Source organism: Podarcis vaucheri (assembly GCF_965113315.1).
Source record: "Podarcis vaucheri genome assembly, chromosome: 1".
Classification (NCBI taxonomy): domain Eukaryota; kingdom Metazoa; phylum Chordata; class Lepidosauria; order Squamata; family Lacertidae; genus Podarcis; species Podarcis vaucheri.
Genome location: NC_138759.1, coordinates 109,344,796 through 109,359,129, shown reverse-complemented (window position 1 = coordinate 109,359,129; position 14,334 = coordinate 109,344,796). Strand labels below are relative to the sequence as shown.

Below are 14,334 nucleotides of genomic sequence, written 5' to 3'. Positions count from 1 at the left end.
ATACCTTCAGTCACCCACAAACGTTTCAGGAGATGTGATACCATTTGAGAAAGGTGTACTGTATGTGTATGTGGGTGTGGAAAACCTTTTGAGGACCATATGCAAAGGTTACAAAGCAATTTGGGCACATATTCATATTGATCACTTCAATTACCCTAAGCACATACAGAGGGAGAATATGCTAACTTAAGTTGCAGACCATTTGTCAATGTAGATAAATGGGACCAGTTCTCTCCAGTGGCCAACATATTCCAGCCAAGAACCTGTAATACAGGGAGTAATTTGAAAATCATTCTTCTTCTTCTTCTTCTTCTTTATTTATACTTCACCTATTTTCCTGATGACACTCAAGGCGGCTTACAGATAAAAATAGGAGCTGCTAAAAACAGAATTGTTTTTCGAAACAATTAAAACAATTAAAAAAATTAAAAATTCATACATTGAGAAAATTTAAACTACATACATATATACATGATCGAAATATGGATGAAGCCAGTTCTGTGAGATGCACTTCACAATACAGAGTAAGCCAACACTTTCTAGTATGCTTGACATGAGAAAGCAAAAATGGTGATGTTGGAACTTAATGCAGTCATCTTGCTCTAGAATATGCAGTTTTTAATTTGATTGGAATGCTGGTTTTATGAAATACATCATTTATTTATTGGTTTGCTTGAGTGTGTTTCAGTTAGCCTTTGAAATATTCATACGGCAGTTAGAATACTTTGGGTAGCTGTTTTGAAAGCTGCACACAGTTCATTCTTTTTAGTTCAGCTGGGGTCCCGGGTGCCTTGAAAACACTTCCCCCATCACTAAGTGAGCTGGAGAGAAACTTCCATCCATGCCAGAGCAAAGATGATGGAAAGAGGGAGAGGAAGGGAAGTCCTTATATTATGTAAAACGTGTTTTAGCTTTAACAAGGTTATTTAATTGTATGCAGGCCTATGTGCCAGTGCCATTGGCATTGGCAGAAGAACAAAAATGTAATAAGCACTTGTTGCTTTTCATACAGAGAGCCCATCCATATATTGATACTTTTTTTTATTCTTTCTCGTGAACCTTTGGGGTTGCAGTCTAATTATTGCTGATCCTCACTAATGACTCTTTCAGGGATTATCTCTTACAATGTCAGCCATCTGCTACAGTTTAGAGTAATGAACTAACTGGGTACAATTAAGGTTTAGTCTTAAGTTAAAAACAAAATTCTGATGTCTCTCGGAACACACTTGGATAAAGCCTCAGTGTCATGTCAGTATTATAGTTACATTGATCAACATTTACTTTGACATGTTTCCTTTGATGTCTTAGTTTTGATGGCTGTTTTGGATTTTGTTTTGCAGCCGTGGATTTGATGTCAATATTTGTGATTTTAATGGGGATGGTTTTATATATTTTATTATTGTTTTTCTGTTTTGGATTGTAAACTGCATTTAGTTTCTCTGAAAATTAGCAGGGGTATTTTTTTAAAAAAATAAACAACTGCATTTATAATTCAACTATATAAAGAGCAGGATGTTTTTTCTCTGTTGATTTCTCCCCCTCTATATAAATGCTAGCCTTAACATTTCCCAGTGTCCATCCCATTATCTCCCATTTCCCCTCTGAGAAAAAGGAAAAAGTAATTTCTGCCAAATCTGTTACATACTAAAATATTAATACTACAGTTGCTCATAATATTCTAAACTTCTTGCATTTTTGAGACATTTTATAAAATATCATGTCACAAATTATATTGGGTGAAAATATTGCAAGTAGTTTTATTTTTTAGGTTGCAGCATTATGGTTATGCTGATGTGCACTGATAAGAGTGTTGGAAAGGAATAAATATCAACTGGGATAATGGGATAAATGTTTCTTTTAGTACCTAGCACATCCTTTTACCACATGCACATCCCACCATGCTTGTGGCTTTGGGTTGGGGTTTCTATATTTAATATTAGTCCATGATAATGTCAATGTGTTCATTCAATAATGCTAAAGAAATTGGCCACCAAGCCAGCTAAATGTAGTCATGGCTCAGGCCCACTGAAACCAATGGGACAAATTATTCATGAGTAACTAAGAGTGAAATCCTTTACTTGGTTGGTTATTCAGTGGAGATTCCTTCCAAGGAAGTGGATATAGCAGGATAGCCTTAAGTCCGAGTACTTCCCGTGAGACTTATATCATGTAAACTTACTTTAACTGAAGCAGAGACATGGTCATGGACAGGTTGGACACAGAGGAATGGTGGGAGGAACAAGCCCCAAAAGAAGAAGGCTCAGAACCAGAGCCAGGGACAACAATGAGTGGTCAGAGGGAGAAGCCTGGAGGGAGGTGCTGAAGAAGTAAGAGGGCTTAGTGAGCGGGGGGAGTCTGGGGAAGAGAGAAGTCCAGAATCAGAAGTAGAATCAGAGAGGATTCAAAAGGCAGAGTGGAGGCAGGGTGGTGAAGAAGCACGGGAGGCCCCCCCCTCCTGCTGTGACAAGCTCCCCTCGCCCCAGTCTCCCAGAACCAGGAGAGGCATAAAGAGACTGGAAGAGAAGTGAGCTTCATGCAGGCGCAGTCTCAGATTGCCTGGGGGAAACCCTGAAGAGGAGGGGATTTAGGCAGCTGCTTCATGGGAGCAAGACCTACTGAGCCCCTTGGGCTTGCTGATCGGAAGGTTGGCGGTTTGAATCCCCGCGACGGGGTGAGCTCCTGTTACTCTGTCCCAGCTCCTGCCAACATAGCAGTTCGGAAGCATGCCAGTGCAAGTAGATAAATAGGTACTGCTGTGGTGGGAAGGTAAACAGTATTTCTGTGTGCGCTGGCACTTGTCAGGGTCCTCCGTGCACCAGTAGCGGTTTAGTCATGCTGGCCACACGACCTGGAAAGCTGTCTGTGGATAAACGGCAGCTCCCTCGGCCTGAAAGCGAGATGAGCACCGCATCCCATATGTCCAGTCGTCTTTGACTGGACATAACCATCCAAGGGTCCTTTGCCTTTACCCTTTACCTGTGCTCATTAGGCTTGAAACTCTTGTGCAGATCCTATTTTTTGTAATAAAGAGTTAACCCCACTTCATATGATTTACTGCTGGCTCGCTCCTGTCAGACATTGAGCTGAATGTATCCAGAATTCTTTTCACAGTTAAAACACTTTTAATTTCTCTTTCCCCTAAAAAAGCAACATATTGGCTGAAGTAATATTCCTTCCAGGTTATTTATGTGCATATACTTCTGTGATCTTTTGGTATTTTTCTGGTGATGGGTTTTACTCGTTGCCACCTGTGCTTCAGTTCAGTCCATCCGACAGAATCTTCAGGCATTATGATGATGAATTAAGTAAACATCTAAGAGTGGTAGTGAGCACGAATGTGTTAGATCTGTCATGGAGGCTTTCCATGGTTTTCCATAGTTCTAAAGCACATGTGGATCCATAAGTAAGGCAATGGTAACGGTGATGGTGAGAGTTGAACAAGCACACACTCCCGCCCCCCCCGTCTGTTTACTTAATCATAATGTGTGAAGTGGGCTACTGTGTATATCAAAGGTCAGTCGACTATATAATTTCATACAGAATATTTTTAGACGATTGAATAATTAGCAAGTTGCCAACATGGAACAGGAAAAGTGGCGGCACAATTTCTGAAGCATTCTTATTTTATTAAACAGAAAGGAAGTGCTAATATATTCAGCAGAATCACAGGCCTACGCTCTAAGTATTGTAAATAAATCCATCAAAGCGGCACTCCAGTGATTTCTGCAGATATGTCTTTAGTAGAAACTTTAAAATGTTGAGCACTGCTGATACTATAAATGCATGGTTTTTCTCAAGCACATTTGTATAACATTAGCTTTCCCCCCTCTGCAGCGAAATAATAATTTGCATAGGAAATATGCATCTTTAAGTATGTTCAAGTCCTTTTGTTTCTCTTTATAAATGTGGGCTTCCTCCAGCACGCATAGCAATTTAACTGCTGTTTATAGGATCACTCATCCCAGAATTAGAGAGGCATTTGAGAGCCCCTGATCTTGCAAGGGTTGTTGAGTCCTCCCCGTCCCCTGGTAGCAGATTGTAGTACAAACAATAGTGCCAAGATCCATTGTAATATGTGGGGAGATCCCACATTCACCTTTGTAAACAAGTCACATGTAGAAATGAATTCTGTTTACCTGTTTGTGTCAAATGGACCCTGTCAGTGAAGTATAAACCATTTTTGAATGGAGTGTGCCATGTCTGAATAGTACCAGTATAATTGTATGAAATTTTTGCTTTTTAATCTGTCGTCACAGAAATAGGGGGCTAGTTGAGACCGATTTCTTTGAGATTATGGACTCTCTTCAAAACCCCCACAAGATTTATTCAAGGTCACAGGCAGCATAGCGAAACAAGCCAATGTTCATCATCATAGAGGAAACTATAAAAAAAATAAGATGTTGCAACCTGTCACCAAATACAAGAGAATTTATCCTCTTTTTCCTGATAGGCCTTATTTATAGATTTCAAACACAGTCGTACCTTGGATCCTGAACGCCTTGGTACTTGGACGTTTTGGCTCCCAAATGCTGTAAACCTGGAAGTGAGTGTTCTGGTTTGCGAACGTTCTTTGGAACCCAAACGTCCGACGGGACTTCCAGGGCTTCCAATTGGCTGCAGGAGCTTCCTGCAGCCAATCAGAAGCCACACTTTGGTTTCCTGAACGTTTTGGAAGTTGAATGGATTTCCAGAACAGATTCCGTTCGACTTCCAAGATATGACTGTAATGATAAGTAACCAGAGCCATACTTACAACTGGGACTTCTAGAAAACGGATAATTTCCATCATTTTCACATCTTCACAGTGTCGGCTGTAGGCTTTAAAGGGCCCTTGAGCATGTTACTCTCAGTGCCCAAACTCACCACTGTCACCCTTATTTGCTCAGCCTGCATTGCCACCCAGAAAGATGAGGCAAGTGGAGTCTGCTGCCCCTTCTCTCTGCTGTCACAGAGAGGTTAGGTGAATAGGCAGCAGCAGCAGCAGGGCTGGGAACCTCTAGGGTTCATCAATGGAGCCCCTGCTAGAATGTGGACGTTATCAAGTGCCCAGCAGTGCCAACCTCAAGTGCCAGTCTTGCATTTGCAGTAGCCTATTACATGTGCAGTGCTTTTAATTTATGAACATGTCTCTTACAGACAGCACTTTTGTTCATTTGTAGACTTATTATCAGGTGAAATAGAATCTGTGTTAAGGACAGGCAGATTTGTCAGTTTCAGTTTTATCTTGGTTTCTCTCCCCCCCCCCCCCGACCACATTTTGACATCTGTTTGCATTTTCTTTTTTAAAAAATTCCCCATGAAAATTCATTAGTATTTTAATGCAAATATATCCTAATATGCACATTTTTAGTGGAATTTTTGCCTAATTTTTGTACGTTCCTTACCACGTGACCCGGAAGTGTCTCTGGACAGCGCTGGCCCCCGGCCTATAGATGTGAGATGGGCGCACAAACCCCAGAGTCTGTCAAGACTGGCCCGTTCGGGCAGGGGTACCTTTACCTTTACCTTTAATCTAATACATGCATTTTTATGCAAATTTTACTACAGTATATGTTTTCTTCTACACATTACTTGGCCAGAGAACTGCACCACAAAATTAAGAGAAGTGTGATTTCGAAGGATGGCTGTGTTTTCGTTCTCATATGCTTTCAGAATGTATTAATTACCTCAGTTTGTCTTTAAACATTATGTGGGTTTAGTTTTCTCCCATCCCTATTCTGTGTAACAAATTTTTATACTTTGTAAACTGCTCAGGAGATTATTTCAGTATCATGTGGTGTGTAAATTAAATATCCAGAATTGGCCTACGCAGCCACACTGTGTTCATGGAAGACAATCTTACTCAGCTACGAGTGATTGCCAAAGGAGAAAAGAAGAAGAAATTAAATAATAATGTGTCCTTTTTATTATAGATATGGAGTCTGGAGAGCGGTTAACATCAACAGCAGCATCAGCTTCCTCTACTACAGCGACGTCGTCTCCAGCATCTTCATCCTCTTCTGTTGTTTCAGCAGTTTCCAAAGGTAGCCTTTCCTCTGGAGCTGCCTCACTTAGCTCCACAATCAACACCTGTGGTGAATATGCCTTACCAATTCCTTTTTTACAATGTGGTTTGCTTGGGTCAATGTTCTCCTGAAAGATTATTTCAGGACTTTTGCATGCAGGGCCATCTTAAGCATATCTGGCGCCGTGCTGCAGAGCTCCCTCCGCCTCCCCCCCCTTTCCCAGAGTTTTTTTAGGGAGGACGGTGCTGGCGGCGGGGCTGGAGGAGGCAGGCAGCGGCTGGAGGGCAGCTCCTCTGGCAGGGAAGAGGCAGAGGCTGGACACGGCACCTCCCGGCTCAGCTGGCCGCTTTGTGCCATGGTGGCCATGGCAGACGGATGCTCCAGGTGCGGCGCTGCTTCGGAGCAGCATGGCGGAGGTGGGCGAGGGCGGCGAGCTGAGGCTGGGAGGTGCCGCGTCCAGCCTCCCCCTCTTCCCTGGCACCCTCCAGAACTTGGTGCCCCGCGCCACTAGCCTCTATGGGCAAGACGCCCCTGTTTGCAAGTTTGGAACTTTTGCTTGATGAGAAGAGCTTACAAAAAAAGAGGGGAAGTGCTGTATATTTGCCACATGGAGTAACAGGAAACTGAGATGGTTGCCTGTCTAATGCTGTACACGCAAAGACTACACCTGGATGTAGAGCCCTTGTGGTGCAATGGATGGATGGCAGAGGGAGGGCTGGCAGGGATGAGACCAACTGGTCAACCACATGCCCCTGTTCCACACTGTTCTTAATCACTTGGATTGAACACCTGAATAGGGCTGCAGTGTGCCTGTGATGGGTGAATTTGAATTTTGTGTTTAATTGCTGATTAATTGCATAACACAGTGGGCAAGACCAGTGTTACATAGAATGTTCTCAGATGTATAGTTAAGTCTTTGAACAAGAGCAAAACATTAGCACACCAGTGCTTCATTGCTGTGATCCCGCAGCAACACTTATGCAATTGCTGTTCACTCTGCATGGTTCAATAAAATCTAGTAAATGCTAAATTTACTAGATACTCCAACATGAACACAATTGCATCCTTACCTTTCTTTTCAACTCCCAGTCTCATTGTTCACGTGACCTCTGAGACGCACATGATAATTTGTTAGTTTACCAATCTCAGTGTGTGCAAAGTACAGGAGAAAAACATCTACTTATTTAATTCACCATTTATCTTTTACAGTATTAGCAGTTATTGTTTTCTGTGATATAAAGTCACAAACACCTTCATCTCGGCTTGCAATTAGAGAGGCTCAGGTTTCCTCCAGTTCAATATAATTATTTTCTTTGCAGTAATCAATAGTCTATTAAGCAAGCTTGTAATAAACTTCAGTAATTCTGCCACACAAATCCCAAGGCAGAGACTGAGCCCAGGCTGGAACCCAGGGTGTTGTGCCAGAGAGATTGTATTACAGATAATATGTTATTTGTGGGTACTTTGAAATCAGCTATAACTGTATAGTGAGATTTTGGAAAAAATACTTTTTCAAATGGGTGTAATTTGAGCACAGTAATTATGTTACACATATATTTTCTGTTGTATTTTTAAACCATTACCTTTTTGAATCAGGAGCCAGTTACTCAAGAGTAGTCTTTTGAGTATTCCCATACAATTCAGTTCAGTGGCACGTCCCTGAGGGCGGTATCAAAGGTTATGCTATAAGTAATTACTGGGGATATGCTTGTAAGACCCTCCTACAAATGGAACAAAGGGTTAAGAAATGTATTATGACATAAACCTCCATACAGTGCAGTCCATTTCATCAGATAGGTGTTATCCTGAGGTTGGCATATACACAACCTCTAAATGTGTAAACATAATGACATCTAAAATGGGCACCTGAGTTCAGATCCCTGTACTAAAAAGAAAAGGAGGGAGAGATTCATCATGCGTGAAGGAGGGAAAGAGGAGGAGAAAGTTCACATAATGCCAAACCATAGTTTGGCATTACGTTTGAACAAATCCCTATATGGTTCAGAGCATTAGTTATACAGTGGTACCTCGGGTTACAAACACCTCGGGTTACAAACACTTTGGGTTTCAGACTCCGCTAACCCGAAAGTATTACCTCGGGTTAAGAACTTTACCTCAGGATGAGAACAGAAATCGCGTGGCAGTGGTGCAGCGGCAGCGGGAGGCCCCATTAGCTAAAGTGGTACCTCAGGTTAAGAACGATTTCAGGTTAAGAACGGACCTCCGGAACTACTTAAGTTTGTAAACAGAGGTACCACCTCACAATGAAATCTGTTGGTTAGATGAACTTTCAAACCTTATATCAAGGTTCTGAGCATATTTAGTTGGAACTGCTTGGGTGTTTGGTACCTTCGGCTACAGAGTGTATGAATGGGCTTCCTTGGATGCATCCAGCTAGCCCTCTCCTCCAGGTTCCAATGCATGTGATGGCAAGTCTCCCTTGACTGATGCATAATCAGCTATCAGTCTGCACGCCTTTATGATTGGCCAGTGTTCGTGTCCTCATGGAAGGAGCCCTCCACATATACATCTGTACTGGCTGGGGCATAGCTCATTGTCATGTGAAAGGGCTAGAAGGTCATTTCTTGGAAGACCCTTCATGCACTGGATAGCTACCTGCAGGAGCAGAATGCATGAACTTTAACTTAAGATGACTTTAAATGAAAGCGACTTACCACCTAGTAGACAGCTATGTTTACAATCGTGTTGTAAACTCAAATCCAATAATCAGCCAAATTCAATCACTTATATTAAGACTATTGCTCTCATAGAATTTGCTCCCACTGGACTACCAACTTGGAGGATTAAGCAAATTCATGGAGGACCAGGCTAGGTTGTGTTCTGCCTCCACTGTCAGAGGCGTTACACTCCAAATACCAGTTGCTGGGAATCGTAGATGGGTGCAGAGTATTGTTGTATTCATGTCCTTCTTGTAAGCTTCCCATAGGCATCTTGTTGGCTACTGAGAATTGGATGCTGAACTAGATGGGCCTGATTCATCCGACTCTTCCTATGTTCTCATCTAGACCCCAGCTCTGAATTTGTACATGTTATTTTATGGCTGACGTTTGAAAAGTGAGGTGCACATATTTGCTTCAACATATGCATGGACTTAATGTAATACATATACCTAGACTTTCTACAACCAGAGCACACATTTTACCCTTCACTGTATTAGTACATGCATTTTGATGTAAGTCTTTTTCATGCTTACCCCTCTTTTTTATTTATAGTTTTTAAATATTGGTACCCAATTACTACAAATGTTAATTAAAATAGATGTTTATTTGATCTGCAGTCACTCCTGATGATTAGGCTTTCTTCTCAATATTTTTTTTTTAAAGCACAGAAGGCACATTTGCCACTACTGTGAATTTTACGCTTCTAATATTGAAAGGCATGTTACAACAAGCTGTTCAAAGATCAGTGTTTTTAGGGAAAACAACAGTCATGGTTTTTGGGTGCTATTTCTATGTGCAAATCAGATAATGAGAAGAAACATAGGAATGAAGCTTTCACTCCCATAAACTAAAAGGTAACCTCAGTAAAAGGTATCACTTTCTCTCCTTTATGTGGTTATGAGAATTGCCTTCTGAAGCCCTTGGAAAAGAGAATGTCTGCATATCTCCAGTGGAACTACTGGGGTGCAGTGGGATGGGTGTGTGTGTGTGAAATCTAGATGATCAAATTTGTGCCTCTCTTGCTTTGCAAAGGATTTTGTTCACCAATGTTTTATGTTTAAGGCATTAGTTAAGTATTTATCCCTTTTAGTTCTTTTGAAAAGGCTTATTATAGTGCAGCACAAAATTCATTAATATTAATAAAGGCATTTGCCTTTATCGTTCCTTGTTACTAAGACACCAGCACTGTCGAAATGGATGCTGGCCTTTTGGGTAATACTTTCAATCATTTATCTATGTACTGGCTAGTAGAATTTCAAAAGCTTTGCTGAAAAATATTCAACCTATTATAATGTAAGTCAAGAGTCTTAAGCAATGTAGTTTTGTATTAAATTTCATTATGCAAAACATGCATGCAGAAAGCTGGCACCTTTAAACGGGAACGAAAACTAAAACCGAAAAATGAAAGGAAATACAAATATTCATCTCCAGCCAGAATATTAATGTATCAGGAAACAAAAAGATAATGAGTCGGAGGAAAGGAGAGAATCGGTATAATTCACCGTGCTGTCATATGACTTGCTTTGAGGACAAGCCAGAAACACATTCCTTTTTGAACACATTTTTTATGTTTTCTTAAAACACATATTTTAAAATTAATATCTTTGGAAAAATGTTTTCAAGAGCCCGATTGTAATGTTTTCATGTTACAGAGTGTTATTTTTATGAGTCTTTGCAAGTGTAGCAAAATTGTGCTCAATATTCTGACTTGGCTCATCCTAAAATTACTGTTTGAATTTAAAATGATTTCAGTGCTTGTTTGCACGATTGCTTTGATGCATTTGCCTCTTCATGTACAGTAGTTCAAATTTGGATTTATAAATATGGTTCTGTTAAGCATAAGGCTAAAGTGTCTGCATAATGAGTTCACCCTGGAGCAGTTAGAACTAACTTACCAACAGACCTGCTGGGCTTACACTGAATACAAGGTCAGTCCACATAGCTGTGGCACACAGGGCTCAGATCTCCAACAGACGGGACTGACCAAGTGGCTTAGGAGAAAAAGCTCAGAGGTCTGCCACTGTTGCTTCCCATCATCTGCTGCCTGAGAAAATTGTTGCACTCAGTCTAATGGTAATGGACAAAATATATCTGGAAATTACTGTTGGTGCCCCTCGATGTTGAGAGGGCTGGTGTTCGACACAAAATGTGCAATAACATATAAGCATGTCTAACTCAAGCCATATTCTGTGATAGTAGAGCTCTGATACACATGGACACTGACCTTGGGAAGTCTGGTTTAAATTGATTTATTGTTGCGATTATCTTTACTTAAGCAAATTTTGGGTTTTTAGTGATCCAGCATAGAAAGAAGCTAGCGTCAGACCACAGTCTCACAAAAGTGTTTGTTTGAAGGGCTTCTCTGCATTTGGAGTTAGCCCAGATTAATGACTTGCCCTATAGAGGCAGCCAACACCAATTATAAGTGGCCTGTTTGTGGCTGTTTGCACTTACTTCCCTTAATTCATGTGCAAATACGCTTTCCTTTGCCTTTCCCCTAGATGGCTTTCCTTGCATAGCTTCTGACGTTTGCAATGTGCAACTGCTGTTTTACTGCTCTTCCTGTGTCACTTAAGTAACGCCAGACGTTCTAGGCCACTTAGGTGGAGCTCACAACATGACTTCTTTCTCTTCTTGGAAAATGGGACAACACTAGTGTTTCTTCTGATAACTGCAGTGTTTCCCCTGTCTTTACCATGCATGGGCAATTAAAACAAAAGAGTAAAGGAGGTTTGGAAGTAAAGGGATTTGTTCTATGCGCAAATGCTCTGAGGATGCAAATAGTACCACCTAGTGATCAGTTATAAACATCACAAGAATTATCCCTCAGCATAATAGAAACAGCAGCTGAAAAGTGGGGAGAGAGAAGCAAGAGGGATGGGTGAATCTGGCAGTTCAGTTTCTTCTTTTGTCAGTCTTAAATTCAGTACTCCTAATAGACACATTATTGTGTGCAGTTTTGGCTACTACACATATTTTTCAAGCAATATTCCCCAATAAAATACATTTTCAATGTATTTTTCACTAAAATATGACTTTTAATTCGCAAAATTTGGAGAAGTACAAGTTTTGAAGGAAAGCTGTGTATTGGTTTGACTATTAGTTTGAGAAGTGTGAATTATGTAATTTCTGATTAAAATGCAGAAAAAATTAGAATCGCTCTTCATACCTACTATCTATCAAGTGACCTCTTCCTCATTGACCTCTTCTTCATACCCTGTGAGATAAGTTGGGTGAGAGATACTGATAGACCCAAGGCGACCCAATGAGCTTTAAGGCAGAGTGGGCTTGGAATTCAAGTCTTCCTGGTCCAAGTCTGGCACTCAAGAAGAATCCTGCTGAATTACGGTAGATCAAAGTTCCATCTGGTCTACCACCCTTTCCCACACAGTAGCCAACCAGATGCCTATGGTAATCCCATAAGCAGGACATGAGGGCAACAGCCCTCTTCTGCTGCTAGTTCCCCAGCAACTGACATGCAGAATCACTATTTAAAAAATGAATGGAATATTTTGTGCATCAACATTAAATTGCTTTAATTCTGCTTTAAACACAATAGATGTTTTGAGTGTGCGAGCAAAAATAGTGGCTCTAACATTGCTTTGCCATTTGCTTCAGATTTATTTTCTGTTTAGGAGAAGATGCCGTTATTTGGATTGTCCCACTGAAGTCAAATAAAAGATTTGTATGTTAGTTAATGGGAGAAGAAAGCTCCTCTTTGTGTATTTTCAAACTATAGAAAGATCTAGCACTTAATCCTTCGCAGGTACACGAAAAGAATATAGCACCTTAACCATGTCAAAATTATTATGATCCCTTTAGTTGGAAGGCAACTTGAGTTTTCTTTTGTACTTGGATCAGGTCAGATAATAAAATAAAAATCAATGAAAGCTTCTCTCTTTTAAGAAGAGGAAAACAATTAATATGATGGGTAGTAGTTTTGCTCGGAGTTGGGCCATTAGAATTTGTGAACATGCCTAAGTTAAGACCATTCATTTCAGTGGACTTGATCTGAGTGAAACTTAGTTGAATCCCACCCGATATATTTGCAAGAACGTCACAAGAGCAGAATGTGTGTGTCTTTGTAGTGTGTTTTCATGTGTTGCCTTTCCCCCTTCAGGACATTTATTCAGAACAGCTGGGGATCAACCGTGTAACCTGTCCACAGTGTCGAGTGCCTTCCCAATGGTCAGCCACCCAGTCTTTGGTCTACATACAGCCAGCTCAGGGCATACAGAATTTGGTGGCTTGGGGACACTTGGTACACCCACAGCCTTAGCAGCACATCCCCAACTAGCACCTTTTCCAGGTAAGCACTCATTACAAGAAATACTAATTGGAAGGTGTGACTGTGAAGGTGCCTAACCTAAGTAGGTGCACATTTTGTATATTCTGTTACTAAGGGTAGAATAGTAGCCCAAGAATAAATTTGTATTTTACTGTTTGTTTTTTTAAAAAAACAATTTAATTCCCCCCCCCCCCATGTTTTCAGTCTTAATAAAGGCAGTTTGGATGAACATAAGCAGAACTGGAAATGCCAGATCAGGAGCCAAATGGTCAAAATCAATTCAAGTGTTCCAGAGTAATAAAAAAATTCAGGCTCTGCACAATATTTGGAAACTAGTATCCATTCATTTCAGCTTTCAAGCATTTACTTTCAAGTAACCATGTTTATAGAATTATACACTCTTGATGGGTGGCTTTAATTTAGCTATCTTCAGTGTCACCATGTTTGTTTGTTTTTATCTTACGGATTATTATTAGAGCCTGAGAATCCAATTTTTAAAAATACAGGCAAGTCTCTAGCTCTCATGATTTCAGGAATAGGCTTGAAAATGTGGTGCCAGAAACACCAGGGGAAAAGGGGGGGGGGAGAGAGAGAGGCAACAATAAAAAGGTGGTTATCATTGTACTTCAGAGGCCTCAGGGTGTAATATTTTTTTCAAGGACTGAATCATAATTATTGAGTGATTTTTTTAGCATCACAATTTTGGGGTTTAAAAAAAAGGGGGGGAAACAACATTTTTGGTAGAATAGGTGCACGCTGCCAGAAACTGAAGCTTGATTTCTGTCATGCTTACTAAAACAATATGAAAACTACAGTAAAATATGCAAATTAGGTATGGCTTTCCTTTTATGATAGTTGGCTCTCAGAGATTATGCCAAAGATAGGCACAACAAATAGAACTGCAATCCTTTACACACTTGGCAGTCATCCTTACTTGGGAGTAAACTCCATTGAACTCAGTGTCTTACAGGTAAACATGAATAAAGATGGTCCCACTTACATTTATGATGGAAAATTTAGGATGAGCATACTATGGTAAAATAATGTATTCCCCATTTGTTAGAAATCTTTCCCCACAGTTAAGATAGCATATAGCTTTGTTATTTATTTGGACATAAGTAGCTTGGTTGTGGCTTAAATATGCCATGAATGATGAAAACGTATTTTTACAATTCTTTTTAGCACACCAGATGTTTCTGTGACAGCTCATTGATTCCTCCCCCCACTCCTGGTTACGTCAAATGTCCCAATTTTGTCTATAAAAGGTTTTGCTCTTGGATTGTGTCATATTTGCTCTTCCTGTTTCAGAGAGTTAATCAGCAGTCCTGTCTTGCGCTAAGAGATGAGAAATCCTTTTCCA

General features: G+C 40.5%; 1 protein-coding gene across 15 annotated transcripts in view; it reads left to right on the top strand.

The window, feature by feature from the left end:
• BAZ2B (bromodomain adjacent to zinc finger domain 2B) overlaps nt 1–14,334 on the top strand; it is a 194,458-nt gene that overhangs the window by 99,173 nt on the left and 80,951 nt on the right. For 12 of the 15 annotated variants that reach the window (XM_082196983.1, XM_082196984.1, XM_082196985.1 and 9 more), the window contains 2 exons: nt 5,913–6,074; nt 12,807–12,995. In XM_082196983.1, coding sequence (XP_082053109.1) covers nt 5,915–6,074; nt 12,807–12,995 — 349 coding nt within the window. In that variant the 5' untranslated portion in view covers nt 5,913–5,914. Of the gene's footprint in view, nt 1–5,912; nt 6,075–12,806; nt 12,996–14,334 lie in introns of those variants that run through there. The other 3 variants (XM_082196988.1, XM_082196989.1, XM_082196990.1) reach the window with 1 other exon arrangement.